This window comes from Coregonus clupeaformis, chromosome 24 (genome assembly GCF_020615455.1).
Source record: "Coregonus clupeaformis isolate EN_2021a chromosome 24, ASM2061545v1, whole genome shotgun sequence".
Classification (NCBI taxonomy): domain Eukaryota; kingdom Metazoa; phylum Chordata; class Actinopteri; order Salmoniformes; family Salmonidae; genus Coregonus; species Coregonus clupeaformis.
In genome coordinates this window covers 5,952,325-5,966,291 of record NC_059215.1, presented here as the reverse complement: position 1 = coordinate 5,966,291, position 13,967 = coordinate 5,952,325, and the positions used below count along the sequence as shown (strand labels likewise).

Here is a 13,967-nt window from a genome sequence, read left to right as displayed (position 1 = left end):
GATGTTGGGGTGGTGCTGGAGATGATGAAGTTGGAAAAACTGTGAGGTGTTCCTTCAACAGGCACCATGCAGAGTGTGCTAACAGTACACCATGTGGTTACATTATCTCTCAACAGGCACCATGCAGAGTGTGCTAACAGTACACCATGTGGTTACATTATCTCTCAACAGGCACCATGCAGAGTGTGCTAACAGTACACCATGTGGTTACATTATCTCTCAACAGGCACCATGCAGAGTGTGCTAACAGTACACCATGTGGTTACATTATCTCTCAACAGGCACCATGCAGAGTGTGCTAACAGTACACCATGTGGTTACATTATCTCTCAACGGTCAATATGACAATCACTATCTACTATTCACAACAGGAGCCACAGAATACAGTAATAAACATTGTTAGCGTGTCTACATCTCTGTTTCATTAACAGAATACAGTAAGAAACACGTTAGCATGTCTACATCTCAGTTTCATTAACAGAATACAGTAAGAAACACGTTAGCATGTCTACATCTCAGTTTCATTAACAGAATACAGTAATAAACATGTTGTTAGCGTGTCTACATCTCAGTTACAAGTTAAGCTAGACCCTGTAGACAGCTACAATGTCAAAATCAATTCAGTGATAATGTAAAGCCTAAGCAAATCCAGACAAACTCAAAAACCTTCTCATCTAACTTTCTTAAAAACAAAATATTCTAATAAATGTCTTACAAATTCCACAGAACAACAATGTTTATTTTACCTGGATCATCTTATTAATTATATTCTCATGCTGCCGCTCCTGCAGAACAACCAGAATCCTCATCTTTCTCCTGCCAAACCAAACCGCTCTCACACTCAGCCGCTTCCCCTTTCTATCAGAACAGACGGTTGAGAAATGGGGAAACATGTTCAGGAAAAAAAAAAAAAAAAAAAAAAACACCGCTCCCCTCTTTCTCTCCAGTCCACGGTTAGCTAACCCTTAGTCTTCTTAGTTGGATAACTCTTTCCACAGTTAAGCTATCAGCTTTCTACACCCAGGCAGCCCCCTCCCTATCCTCCAGCACCATACTGACCCCACCCTACCCTGCTGTAACCCTGGCCCTGTTTTGGCCTTCTCTGGCCTGCTCTAGCCCTGTTTTGGCCTTCTCTGGCCTGCTCTAGCCCTGTTTTGGCCTGCTCTAGCCCTGTTTTGGCCTGCTCTGGCCTGCTCTAGCCCTGTTTTGGCCTGCTCTAGCCCTGTTTTGGCCTGCTCTGGCCTGCTCTAGCCCTGTTTTGGCCTGCTCTGGCCTGCTCTAGCCCTGTTTTGGCCTGCTCTAGCCCTGTTTTGGCCTGCTCTAAACCCTGCTCTGGCCTGCTCTAGCCCTGTTTTGGCCACTGTTAGCCATGTGTCAGAAGTGTGTTAACTCTCACAGCCAGACTGGATCCATGGTCTCGGACTAGACATTCAACTGCCCTGCTCCAAAAAACAACCAACTACCCCCCCCAAAAAACAAATCTATGGTGTCCGACAACACAAACCAGCATGGACAAACAGAGACACAGCTATCAATGTGTTGATACGCCAATAACAGGGTGGGTCGACTTTCAGTGAAGACAGAAGAGGATTCCATAATCAACTGCTTGCTGCGATAGCAATCTACAAAAAAGGCACACTATGTATGTTTCACTTGAAGAAGTGGGACAACAGATGACTCATTCATCTCCAGGAGTGAATGTATAGTCACGTGTTGTTGGTATGATATTTGGCTACATACCGTGTTGGCTAGTTGTAGTCCAGAGTCGATCAACTTAAAGAACTCATCGTTGAGACCGGATTCAAGACTGATGATGCCATCGATCACATCTTCCATCTGAAAGACAAAACAGCTCTGGGGTCAATAGAAGAGATCACATCCATCCTCCCTCCCATGTACACTGAACAAAAATTATAAAATGCATCAGTGTTGGTCCCATGTTTCATGAGCTGAAATAAAAAAAAAAAGACACCAGAAATGTTCTCATGCACACAAAAAGCTTATTTCTCAAAAATTTGTGCACAAATTAGTTTGCATCCCTGTTAGTGAGCATTTCTCCTTTGCCAAGATAATCCATCCACCGGACAGGTGTGGCATTTCAAGAAGCTGATTAAACAGCATGATCATTACACAGGTGCACCTTGTGCTGGGGACAATAAAATGCCACTCTAAAATGTGCCGTTCTGTCACACAACACAATGCCACAGATGTCTCAAGTTTTAAGGGAGCGTGCAATTGGCATGCTGACTGCAGGAATGTCCACCAGAGCTGTTGCCAGAGAATGTAATGTTAATTTCTCTACAATAAGCCGCCTCCAACGTCGCTTTAGAGAATTTGGCAGTACGTCCAACCGACCTCACAACCACTGACCACGTGTAACCACGCCAGCCCAGGATCTCCACATCCGGCTTCTTCACCTGCGGGATGGTCTGAGACTCAGCCACCCGGACAGCTGATGAAACTGTAGGATTGCACAACGGAATAATTTCTACACAAACTGTCAGAAACAGTCTCAGAGAAACTAATTTGCGTGCTCGTCGTCCTCACCAGGGTCTTGACCTGACTGCAGTTTGGCGTCGTAACCAACTTCAGTGGGCAAATGCTCACCTTTGATGGCCACTGGCACGCTGGAGAAGTGTGCTCTTCACGGATGAATCCCGGTTTCAACTGTACCGGACAGATGGCGTTGTGTGGGTGAGCGGTTTGCTGATGTCAACGTTGTGAACAGAGTTATGGTATGGACAGGCATAAGCTACGGACAATGAACACAATTGCATTTTATCGACGGCAATTTGAAGGCCCATTGTCGTGCCGTTCATCCGCCGCCATCACCTCATGTTTCAGCATGATAATGCGCTGCGCCATGTCGCAAGGATCTGTACACAATTCCTGGAAGCTGAAAATGTCCCACTTCTTCCATGGGCTGCATACTCACCAGACATGTCACCCATTGAGCATGTTTGGGATGCTCTGGATCGACGTGTACGACAGCGTTCCAGTTCCCGCCAATATCCAGCAACTTCGCACAGCCATTGAAGAGGAGTGGGACAACATTCCACAGGCCACAATCAACAGCCTGATCAACTCTATGTGAAGGAGATGTGTCACGCTGCATGAGGCAAATGGTGGTCACATTTGTGACCAACAGATGCATTTATATATTCCCAGTCATGTGAAATCCATAGATTAAAGGCCTAATGCATTTATTTCAATTGACTGATTTCATTTTATGAACTGTAACTCAGTAAAATCTTTGAAATTGTTGCATGTTGCGTTTATATTTTTGTTCAGTGTAGTTTACAGAAACAACATTTGGATCCTTGGGTCTTCACCAGGGGCTGTTCTATGATCAGTTCAGCCTTTTAGATTACATGTGGTCCTCTGTAGCTCAGTTGGTAGAGCATGGCTCTTGCAATGATAAGATAGTGGGTTCGATTCCCGGGACCATACATAAAATATGTGTACACGCATGACTAAGTCGCTTTGGATAGACGTGTCTGCTAAGTGGCATATATTAGGATACGGGGATAGGGGGATACGGAGATAGGATAGGGGGATACGGAGATAGGATAGCGGGATACGGAGATAGGATAGGGAGATAGGATAGGGGGATACGGAGATAGGATAGGGGATACGGAGATAGGATAGAGGGATACGGAGATAGGATAGAGGGATACGGAGATAGGATAGAGGGATACGGAGATAGGATAGAGGGATACGGAGATAGGATAGGGGGATACGGAGATAGGATAGGGGGATAGGGGGATACGGAGATAGGATAGGGGGATACGGAGATAGGATAGAGGGATACGGAGATAGGATAGGGGGATACGGAGATAGGATAGGGGATACGGAGATAGGATAGTACGAATAGTAATACGGAGATAGGATAGGGGGATAGGGAGATAGGATAGGGGATGGGCTTAAAAGGGGACCTGATCTTAAACCAGCACTCCTACTCTACGCTCCCTGATACATACGCTCCCTGATACATACAGTGGGGAGAACAAGTCTTTGATACACTGCTAATTTTGCAGGTTTTCCTACTTACAAAGCATTTAGAGGTCTGTAATTTTTATCATAGGTACACTTCAACTGTGAGAGACGGAATCTAAAACAAAAATCCAGAAAATCACATTGTATGATTTTTAAGTAATTCATTTGCATTTTATTGCATGACATAAGTATTTGATACATCAGAAAAGCAGAACTTAATATTTGGTACAGAAACCTTTGTTTGCAATTACAGAGATCATACGTTTCCTGTAGGTCTTGACCAGGTTTGCACACACTGCAGCAGGGATTTTGGCCCACTCCTCCATACAGACCTTCTCCAAATCCTTCAGGTTTTGGGGCTGTCGCTGGGCAATACAGACTTTCAGCTCCCTCCAAAGATTTTCTATTGGGTTCAGGTCTGGAGACTGGCTAGGCCACTCCAGGACCTTGAGATTCTTCTTATGGAGCCACTCCTTAGTTGCCCTGGCTGTGTGTTTCGGGTCGTTGTCATGCTGGAAGACTCAACCACGACCCATCTTCAATGCTCTTACTGAGGGAAGGAGGTTGTTGGCCAAGATCTCGCGATACATGGCCCCATCCATCCTCCCCTCAATACGGTGCAGTCGTCCTGTCCCCTTTGCAGAAAAGCATCCCCAAAGAATGATGTTTCCACCTCCATGCTTCACGGTTGGGATGGTGTTCTTGGGGTTGTACTCATCCTTGTTCTTCCTTCAAACACGGCTAGTGGAGTTTAGACCAAAAAGCTCTATTTTTGTCTCATCAGACCACATGACCTTCTCCCTTTCCTCCTCTGGATCATCCAGATGGTCATTGGCAAACTTCAGACGGGCCTGGACATGCGCTGGCTTGAGCAGGGGAACCTTGCGTGCGCTGCAGGATTTTAATCCATGACGGCGTAGTGTGTTACTAATGGTTTTCTTTGAGACTGTGGTCCCAGCTCTCTTCAGGTCATTGACCAGGTCCTGCCGTGTAGTTCTGGGCTGATCCCTCACCTTCCTCATGATCATTGATGCCCCACGAGGTGAGATCTTGCATGGAGCCCCAGACCTAGGGTGATTGACCGTCATCTTGAACTTCTTCAATTTTCTAATAATTGCGCCAACAGTTGTTGCCTTCTCACCAAGCTGCTTGCCTATTGTCCTGTAGCCCATCCCAGCCTTGTGCAGGTCTACAATTTTATCCCTGATGTCCTTAAACAGCTCTCTGGTCTTGGCCATTGTGGAGAGGTTGGAGTCTGTTTGATTGAGTGTGTGGACAGGTGTCTTTTATACAGGTAACGAGTTCAAACAGGTGCAGTTAATACAGGTAATGAGTGGAGAACAGGAGGGCTTCTTAAAGAAAAACGAACAGGTCTGTGAGAGCCGGAATTCTTACTGGTTGGTAGGTGATCAAATACTTATGTCATGCAATAAAATGCAAATTAGTTACTTAAAAATCATACAATGTGATTTTCTGGATTTTTGTTTTAGATTCCATCTCTCACAGTTGAAGTGTAGCTATGATAAAAATTACAGACCTCTACCATGCTTTGTAAGTAGGAAAACCTTTAAAATCGGCAGTGTATCAAATACTTGTTCTCCCCACTGTACATACGCTCCCTTGTCTCCCAGCACCTTTGGTCAGACATAGAGCCAGACTGATCTAGCGTGTTAGACCGGATTAGTCAGGCTGAGTCATACATAGAAAACCTCACTAAAACACTCCACACAGCACTTCATAAATGAGGCACAAATTCACAAGCCACCATGAAATCTTCTACGACAAGGCTTCTTCAGACTCCTTCCTTCCTTAAAGTAAACCCCTCCTTTTTTCAAATGTAAGACCTTTTTTGACACACCGACTTTAAAATTCCAGTTAAATTCCATGTTAATAAAACTTTTTTTCCATCCCCTCAGGGGCACAGTAATTATTATTTTACTCCAGAAGTGCCAATAAAGCTTGAATCTGCTATGTCATGTTTTTGCCCCTGAGTTAATTAAGAATGAATACACAGACCGACAGACAGCGGAGTACACCTTTAACTGAAGTCTTCGTGGTGTGAAGTGTGCAGAGGTCATTCGCCTAGAACTGTTGTATTTGACAGAACAATGTTGTACTGAATACACATAGCAAGGTGCAGGAGAGAGGAGACAGACCAGCGCCAGTCAAGACAGACACACAGGCAGCTAGACAGCCAGACAGACAGACAGGCTAATGTGCAGTACCAAACAAACTGAGCCACAGGGAAAGGTGCAGGAGACAGGAGACAGCTCGAGACTTGTCTACAACAGCATGCTATTGTTATTACAGGGGGAACTACTGTTGAATTTTAAAGGAACTGAAATACCAAGACAGTGTATTATATATATATATTGGGACACACAAGATGTGGTTAAAATGAATCTTCTACAGATAGAGGACATTCTAGACGGAGTTGCAGTACGTCTTGTTTCACAGAATAAAGTTTGATTCTTTAGGTCACAGCATTAAAAAATATGTTCCTCATATCAGTTGCGGAAGACACAAAAGTTATAGAAATGTATTGCATAGAACAGAGGTGATTGTCATGTAGAATAGGAAAGGGGTTCTCAAACATTTTGGGGCCAGGGACCGCTTTCGTGATAGCAAATTCATCAGGGACCCCCTCATAATCAAAACACAACTGGAGTTATATAAAAAAATATATATATATACCATACAAGGACTTTTACTATGACTTCGACCGTGCATGGCCGGACAAACCAAGTGTTAGGCCCTGGGAAGGAACATTTTAAAAGGCCCGCCTCTTGGCATCGAAGAGAACATTTAGCACATTTCTACACATTCTGTCATGGGGCAGAGATAATTTTTTTGTTGTTGCAGCTTTTAAAAAAGGTAATATCCTGCAATTCTACAAATTTTTCCATGAGGCAGAGAGACAACTTTGCATTTTTAAAAGCTTAAAATTACAGTACATTTATGTTCATACAAAAAATTTTGGGGAATAGACGAAGCATTGAGTTGAAAATTGATAAATTGTTGGAGTACTGTAGATGCCAATATCCCAGTGATCCTCCAGGCCCTTGTTGCCCAGGGTTAAGAACATAAATAGCAGATTAATAATATTACATTGTACTGCATAACACCCTCTAAAACTTATTTCACGGATTCCTTGGCCAGATTTAGTTGAATCTATTATTTGTTAGTAATATTCATACAACATGATAATAAATAAAACCGTAAAAAAGGTTCTATATTTTGAGATCTGGTCGCGACCCCCCCTGCTGTACCTCCTCTTTGTTGGAGCTGAGCAGTGGGGTGCTGCTGGCTGGAGGCTGGAGCTCGGGGGCGGATCCGGAGTGAGGTGAGGGGGAGGCGCCCAGCATCTGATTGGTCAGTTTGTTCCCCAGGGTGGAGGAGAGGTAGTGTTTAACCTGCTGTCTCTGAGAGGCCTGGATGTGGTACTTAGTGGGGTTCTCCAGGTGGGTCTGAACCTAGAGGAGAGAGGGAGGGGTGAGGAGAGAGAGACAGAGAGATGGGAGAGTGGAGAGAGAAAGAGGGAGAGATGGGAAGATAAGTGAATGAGGAAATGCAGGTATAATGCATTATGTGGTTATAATGTGGTTATAATGCAGGTATAATGCATTATAATGTGGTTATAATGCAGGTATAATGCATTATAATGTGGTTATAACGCACTGTAAGACAAGTCATCAACATGTATGGCCTCCTTATAAATGTCATACAATATCTGCAACTCCTCCCACTTCGATTTAATAAGAACAAACAGATAAAACGTTTGTGGTCACAAGCAAACCCAGCCCTCCCCATACCCAACCCAGCCCTCCCCATACCCAACCCAGCCCTCCCCATACCCAACCCAGCCCTCCCCATACCCAACCCAGCCCTCCCCATACCCAACCCAGCCCTCCCCATACCCAACCCAGCCCTCCCCATACCCAACCCAGCCCTCCCCATACCCAACCCAGCCCTCCCCATACCCAACCCAACCCAGCCCTCCCCATACCCAACCCAACCCACCATCCCCAACCCAACCCAAGCCCAGCCCTCCCCAAGCCAGCCCAAGCCCAGCCCTCCCCATAGCCCAGTCCCCCAAGCCCAGTCCTCCCCAAGCAGTCCCCCCCAAGCCAGTCCTCCCCAAGTCCAGTCCTCCCCAAGCCCAGTCCTCCCCAAGCCCAGTCCTCCCCAAAGCCCAGTCCTCCCCAAGCCCAGTCCTCCCCAAGTCCAGTCCTCCCCAAGCCCAGTCCTCCCCAAGTCCAGTCCTCCCCAAGCCCAGTCCTCCCCAAGTCCAGTCCTCCCCAAGTCCAGTCCTCCCCAAGCCCAGTCCTCCCCAAGCCCCTCCCCAAGACCAGCCCTCCCCAAGCCCTCCCCAAGTCCAGTCCCCAAGTCCAGTCCTCCCCAAGCCAGTCCTCCCCAAGTCCAGTCCTCCCCAAGTCCAGTCCTCCCCAAGTCCAGTCCTCCCCAAGCCCAGTCCTCCCCAAGCCCAGTCCTCCCCAAGCCCAGTCCTCCCCAAGCCCAGTCCTCCCCAAGTCCAGTCCTCCCCAAGTCCAGTCCTCCCCAAGTCCAGTCCTCCCCAAGTCCAGTCCTCCCCAAGCCCTCCCCAAGTCCAGTCCTCCCCAAGTCCAGTCCTCCCCAAGCCCAGTCCTCCCCAAGCCCAGTCCTCCCCAAGCCCAGTCCTCCCCAAGCCCAGTCCTCCCCAAGTCCAGTCCTCCCCAAGCCCAGTCCTCCCCAAGCCCTCCAGGATGTATTGACAGATGATGTAGGTAAACAGGCTGAAAGGGTCATGGCTCCTGCACTATAGCATCTTATTATCATGTCCGCCATTCTGATATGCTCCAACTGTCATTTCTTTGACACACAAACAGACCAGTCGTTCTTTAGTGAATAGCAACCCCAACAGCCCTCCGAGAGCCTCAGGCAAGTCATGACCTACCTTGAGGACAGGGGGTTGTCATATGACCTACCTTGAGGACCTCCACAGGGACCTGGGCAGGGGGTGGTCGGGCCCCGCTATGCTCCGAGGCCATGGAGATGGCTGGGGAGGAGTCGGTGTTGCGTAGCTGGGCTGAGGAGACCTGCTGCTGGGCCTCTCTCCTCTCCTGGTCCCTGGCCTGCTGGCGCATCAGCTCCTGCCTCATCAACACCCGGGACGTCATCACTGGGCCGGAGGAGGGAGATGCCGTGTCAGATGGGGGCTGGGACACGCTGCAGGCGGAGGGTGGGAGGACAGAGTTTAAAAAACAACATACAGTTGAAGTCGGAAGTTTACGTACACCTTAGCCAAATACATTTAAACTCAGTTTTTCACAATTCCTGATACTTCATCCTTGTAGCCTTCCACAAGCTTCCCACAATAAGTTGGGTGAATTTTGGCCCATTCCTCCTGACAGAGCTGGTGTAACTGAGTCAGGTTTGTAGGCCTCCTTGCTCGCACACGCTTTTTCAGTTCTGCCCACACATTTTTTTATAGGATTGAGGTCAGGGCTTTGTGATGGCCACTCCAATTCCTTGACTTTGTTGTCCTTAAGCCATTTTGGCACAACTTTGGAAGTATGCTTGGGTTCATTGTCCATTTGGAAGACCCATTTGCGACCAAGCTTTAACTTCCTGACTGATGTCTTGAGATGTTGCTTCAATATATCCACATAATTGTCCTTCCTCATGATGCCATCTATTTTGTGAAGTGCACCAGTCCCTCCTGCAGCAAAGCACCCCCACAGCATGATGCTGCCACCCCCGTGCTTCACGGTTGGTATGGTGTTCTTCGGCTTGCAAGCCTTCCCCTTTTCCCCTCTTCATCAGACCAGAGGACATTTCTCCAAAAAGTACGATCTTTGTCCCCATGTGCAGTTGCAAACCGTAGTCTGGCGTTTTTATGGTGGTTTTGGAGCAGTGGCTTCTTCCTTGCTGAGCGGCCTTTCAGGTTATGCCGATATAGGACTCGTTTTACTGTGGATATAGATACTTTTGTACCCGTTTTCTCCAGCATCTTCACAAGGTCCTTTGCAGTTGTTCTGGGATTGATTTGCACTTTTCGCACCAAAGTACGTTCATCTCTAGGAGACAGAACGCGTCTCCTTCCTGAGCGGTATGACGGCTGCGTGGTCCTATTGTTTGTACAGATGATCGTGGTACCTTCAGGCGTTTGGAAATTGCTCCCAAGGATGAACCAGTGTATCAAATAGTTGTTCTCCCCACTGTACATACGCTCCCTTGTCTCCCAGCACCTTTGGTCAGACATAGAGCCAGACTGATCTAGCGTGTTAGACCGGATTAGTCAGGCTGAGTCCTACATAGAAAACCTCACTAAAACACTCCACACAGCACTTCATAAATGAGGCACAAATTCACAAGCCACCATGAAATCTTCTTCTAGTAGGCTTAAATGGAAAATATGGCAAATAGGAGTGGCAATATCGTCCGCTGTTATCCTCAGTCATTTTCCATCCAAGTTGTCAGACCCCGGTGGCTTGTCATTGTTGATCGACAACAATAATTGTTTCACCTCTTCCACACTCACTTTACAGAATTCAAAAATTACAACGCTTGTCTTTCATAATTTGTTCAGATATACTTGGATGTGTAGTGTCAGCAATTGTTGTTATGCCTAAGCTTGCTAATCTTGCCAATGAAAATTATTAAAGTAGTATCAGATGGTTTTGTGATGAATGAGCCATCTGATTCAATGAATGATAGAGCTGAGTTTGCCTTTTTCCCAAAAATTTCATTTAAGGCGCTCCAAAGCTTTTTACTATCATTCTTTATGTCATTTATCCTTGTTTCATAGTGTAGTTTCTTCTTCTTTTTATTCAGTTTGTCACATGATTTCTCAATTTGCAATACGCCAAATCGGTTGTGCAGCCAGACTTATTTGCCATTTATTTTGCCTCATCCCTCTCAACCATACCATTTTTAAATTCCTCATCAATCCACAAGGATTTAACAGTTTTTAAAGTAATTTTCTTAATGGGTGCATGAGGCATTCAGTGGACTTCAGAATATGAATGGCATTTGTTATTAGCCAGTTATTGATTTCATGAACCTTGTTCCTTAAGCTACATATGTTAATGTAAGCTATTTTGAGCACTTTTCTGGGATGCTTGATTGTTTTTATTGCTTTACTGGGAAGCTTAGCAGAAGTAGACATGCTCATGTTATTTATGTTTGAGCTGATATTGCAGCTGCCCACTGCACTGAGGCTAGGAAACACTATCACCACCGATAAATCTACAATTATCGAGAATTTCAACAAGCATTTTGCTACGGCTGGCCATGCTTTCCACCTGGCTACCACTACCCCGGCCACCAACTCTGCACCCTCCGCTGCAACTTTCCCATGCCCCCCTGGACCTATGGCCGTCTCTATGGGGGTGCCACAGGGTTCAATTCTTGGGCCGACTATTTTCTCTGTGTATATCAATGATGTCGCTCTTGCTGCTGGTGACTCTCAGATTCACCTCTACGCAGACGACACCATTTTGTATACATCTGGCCGTTCATTGGACACTGTGTTAACAAACCTCCAAACGAGCTTCAATGCCATACAACACTCCTTCAGTAGCCTCCAACTGCTCTTAAACACTAGTAAAACTAAATGCATGCTCTTCAATCTAACGCTGCTGGCACCCGTCCACCCGACTAGAATCACTACTCTCGACGGGTCTGACCTAGAGTATGTGGACAACTACAAATACCTAGGTGTCTGGTTAGACTGTAAACTCTCCTTCCAGACTCAAATTAAGAATCTCCAATCCAAAGTTAAATCTAGAATCGGCTTCCTATTTCGCAACAAAGCCTTCTCTCATGCTGCCAAACATGCCCTCGTAAAACTGACTATCCTACCGATCCTTGACTTCGGCGATGTCATTTACAAAATAGCCTCCAACACTCTACTCAGCAAATTGGATGTAGTCTATCACAGTGCCATCCGTTTTGTCACCAAAGCCCCATATACTACCCACCACTGACCTGTACGCTCTTGTTGGCTGGTCCTCACTACATATTTGTCGCCAAACCCACTGGCTCCAGGCCATCTATAAATCACTGCTAGGCAAATCCCCGCCTTATCTTAGCTCATTGGTCACCATAGCAACACCCACCTGTAGTATGCGCTCCAGCAGGTATATCTCACTGGTCATCCCCAAAGCCAACACCTCCTTTGGCCGCCATTCCTTCCAGTTCTCTGCTGCCAAATACTGGAATGAACTGCAAAAATCTCTGAAGCTGGAGACTCTTATCTCCCTCACTAACTTTAAGCATCAGTTGTCAGAGCACCTTACCGATCACTGCACCTGTCCACAGCCCATCTGTAATTAGCCCGCCCAACTACCTCATCCCCATATAGTTATTTCTTTTGCACATTTGCACCCCAGTATCTCTATTTGCACATCATCTTTTGCACATCTATCATTCCAGTGTTAATACTAATTGTAATTATTTTGCACTATGGCCTATTTATTGCCTTACCTTCATAACTTGCTACATTTGCACACACTGTATATATATTTTCTATTGTGTTATTGACTGTACGTTTTGTTTATCCCATATGTAACTCTGTGTTGTTGTTGTTTTTATCGCACTGCTTTGCTTTATCTTGGCCAGGTCGCAGTTGTAAATGAGAACTTGTTCTCAACTGGCTTCTTACCTGGTTAAATAAAGGTTAAATAAATAAATAAAAAATAAATAATTCCTCTGCTCATATTTTTCCTATAAACAATGGCTCGACTTACTTTTGATATGACCCTTATAAAGTTTAGAAACTATTGTGAAGGTTTGGTTTGTTTTGGCTATTATGGAGCTTTAGCTACTGAAGGCCTGTGATATGAAGGCCGTACGCCCCGGCACCCCAACTGACTCCAACGTTTACCCTATTATACTGCAGGCCTGTGATATGAAGGCCGTACGCTCCGGCACTCCAACTGACTCCAACGTTTACCCTATTATACTGCAGGCCTGTGATATGAAGGCCGTACGCCCCGGCACTCCAACTGACTCCAACGTTTACCCTATTATACTGCAGGACTATGATATGAAGGCCGTACGCCCCAGCACTCCAACTGACTCCAACGTTTACCCTATTATACTGCAGGACTGTGATATGAAGGCCGTACGCCCCGGCACTCCAACTGACTCCAACGTTTACCCTATTATACTGCAGGACTATGATATGAAGGCCGTACGCCCCGGCACTCCAACTGACTCCAACGTTTACCCTATTATACTGCAGGACTGTGATATGAAGGCCGTACGCCCCGGCACTCCAACTGACTCCAACGTTTACCCTATTATACTGCAGGCCTGTGATATGAAGGCCGTACGCCCCGGCACTCCTACGCCCCGGCCTATTTATTATATTTTACATTTTAGTCATTTAGCAGACGCTGTTATCCAGAGCGACTTACAGTTTAGTGAGTGCATACATTATTTTTGTTATTTTTCATACTGGCCCCCCGTGGGAATCGAACCCACAACCCTGGCGTTGCATACGCCATGCTCTACCAACTGAGCTACATCCCTGCCAGCCATTCCCTCCCCTACCCTGGACGACGCTGGGCCAATTGTGCGCCGCCCCATGGGTCTCCCGGTCGCGGCCGGCTACGACAGAGCCTGGATTCGAACCAGGATCTCTAGTGGCACAGTTAGCACTGCGATGCAGTGCCTTAGACCACTGCGCCACTCGGGAGACCGCTATACCTCCATAACTTACTACATTTGCACACACTGTGCCACTAGAGATCCTGGTTCGAATCCAGGCTCTGTCGCAGCCGGCCGCGACCGGGAGACTCATGGGCGGCGCACAATTGGCCCAGCGTCGTCTAGGGTAGGGGAGGGAATGGCCGGCAGGGATGTAGCTCAGTTGGTAGAGCATGGTGTTTGCAACGCCAGGGTTGTGGGTTCGTTTCCAACAGGGGGCCAGTATAAAAAATAATAATATATATATATGTATTCACTAACTGTAAGTCGCTCTGGAT

General features: G+C 46.4%; 1 protein-coding gene across 9 annotated transcripts in view; it reads right to left on the bottom strand.

The window, feature by feature from the left end:
• LOC121530834 (transcription factor E3) overlaps positions 1-13,967 on the bottom strand; it is a 37,282-nt gene that overhangs the window by 9,386 nt on the left and 13,929 nt on the right. For all 9 annotated transcript variants that reach the window (XM_045206999.1, XM_045207000.1, XM_045207002.1 and 6 more), the window contains 3 exons: positions 8,961-9,201; positions 7,266-7,469; positions 1,741-1,836 (listed from right to left, as the gene is read on the bottom strand). In XM_045206999.1, the coding sequence (XP_045062934.1) occupies positions 1,741-1,836; positions 7,266-7,469; positions 8,961-9,201 (541 nt within the window). The remainder of the gene's footprint in view (positions 1-1,740; positions 1,837-7,265; positions 7,470-8,960; positions 9,202-13,967) is intronic.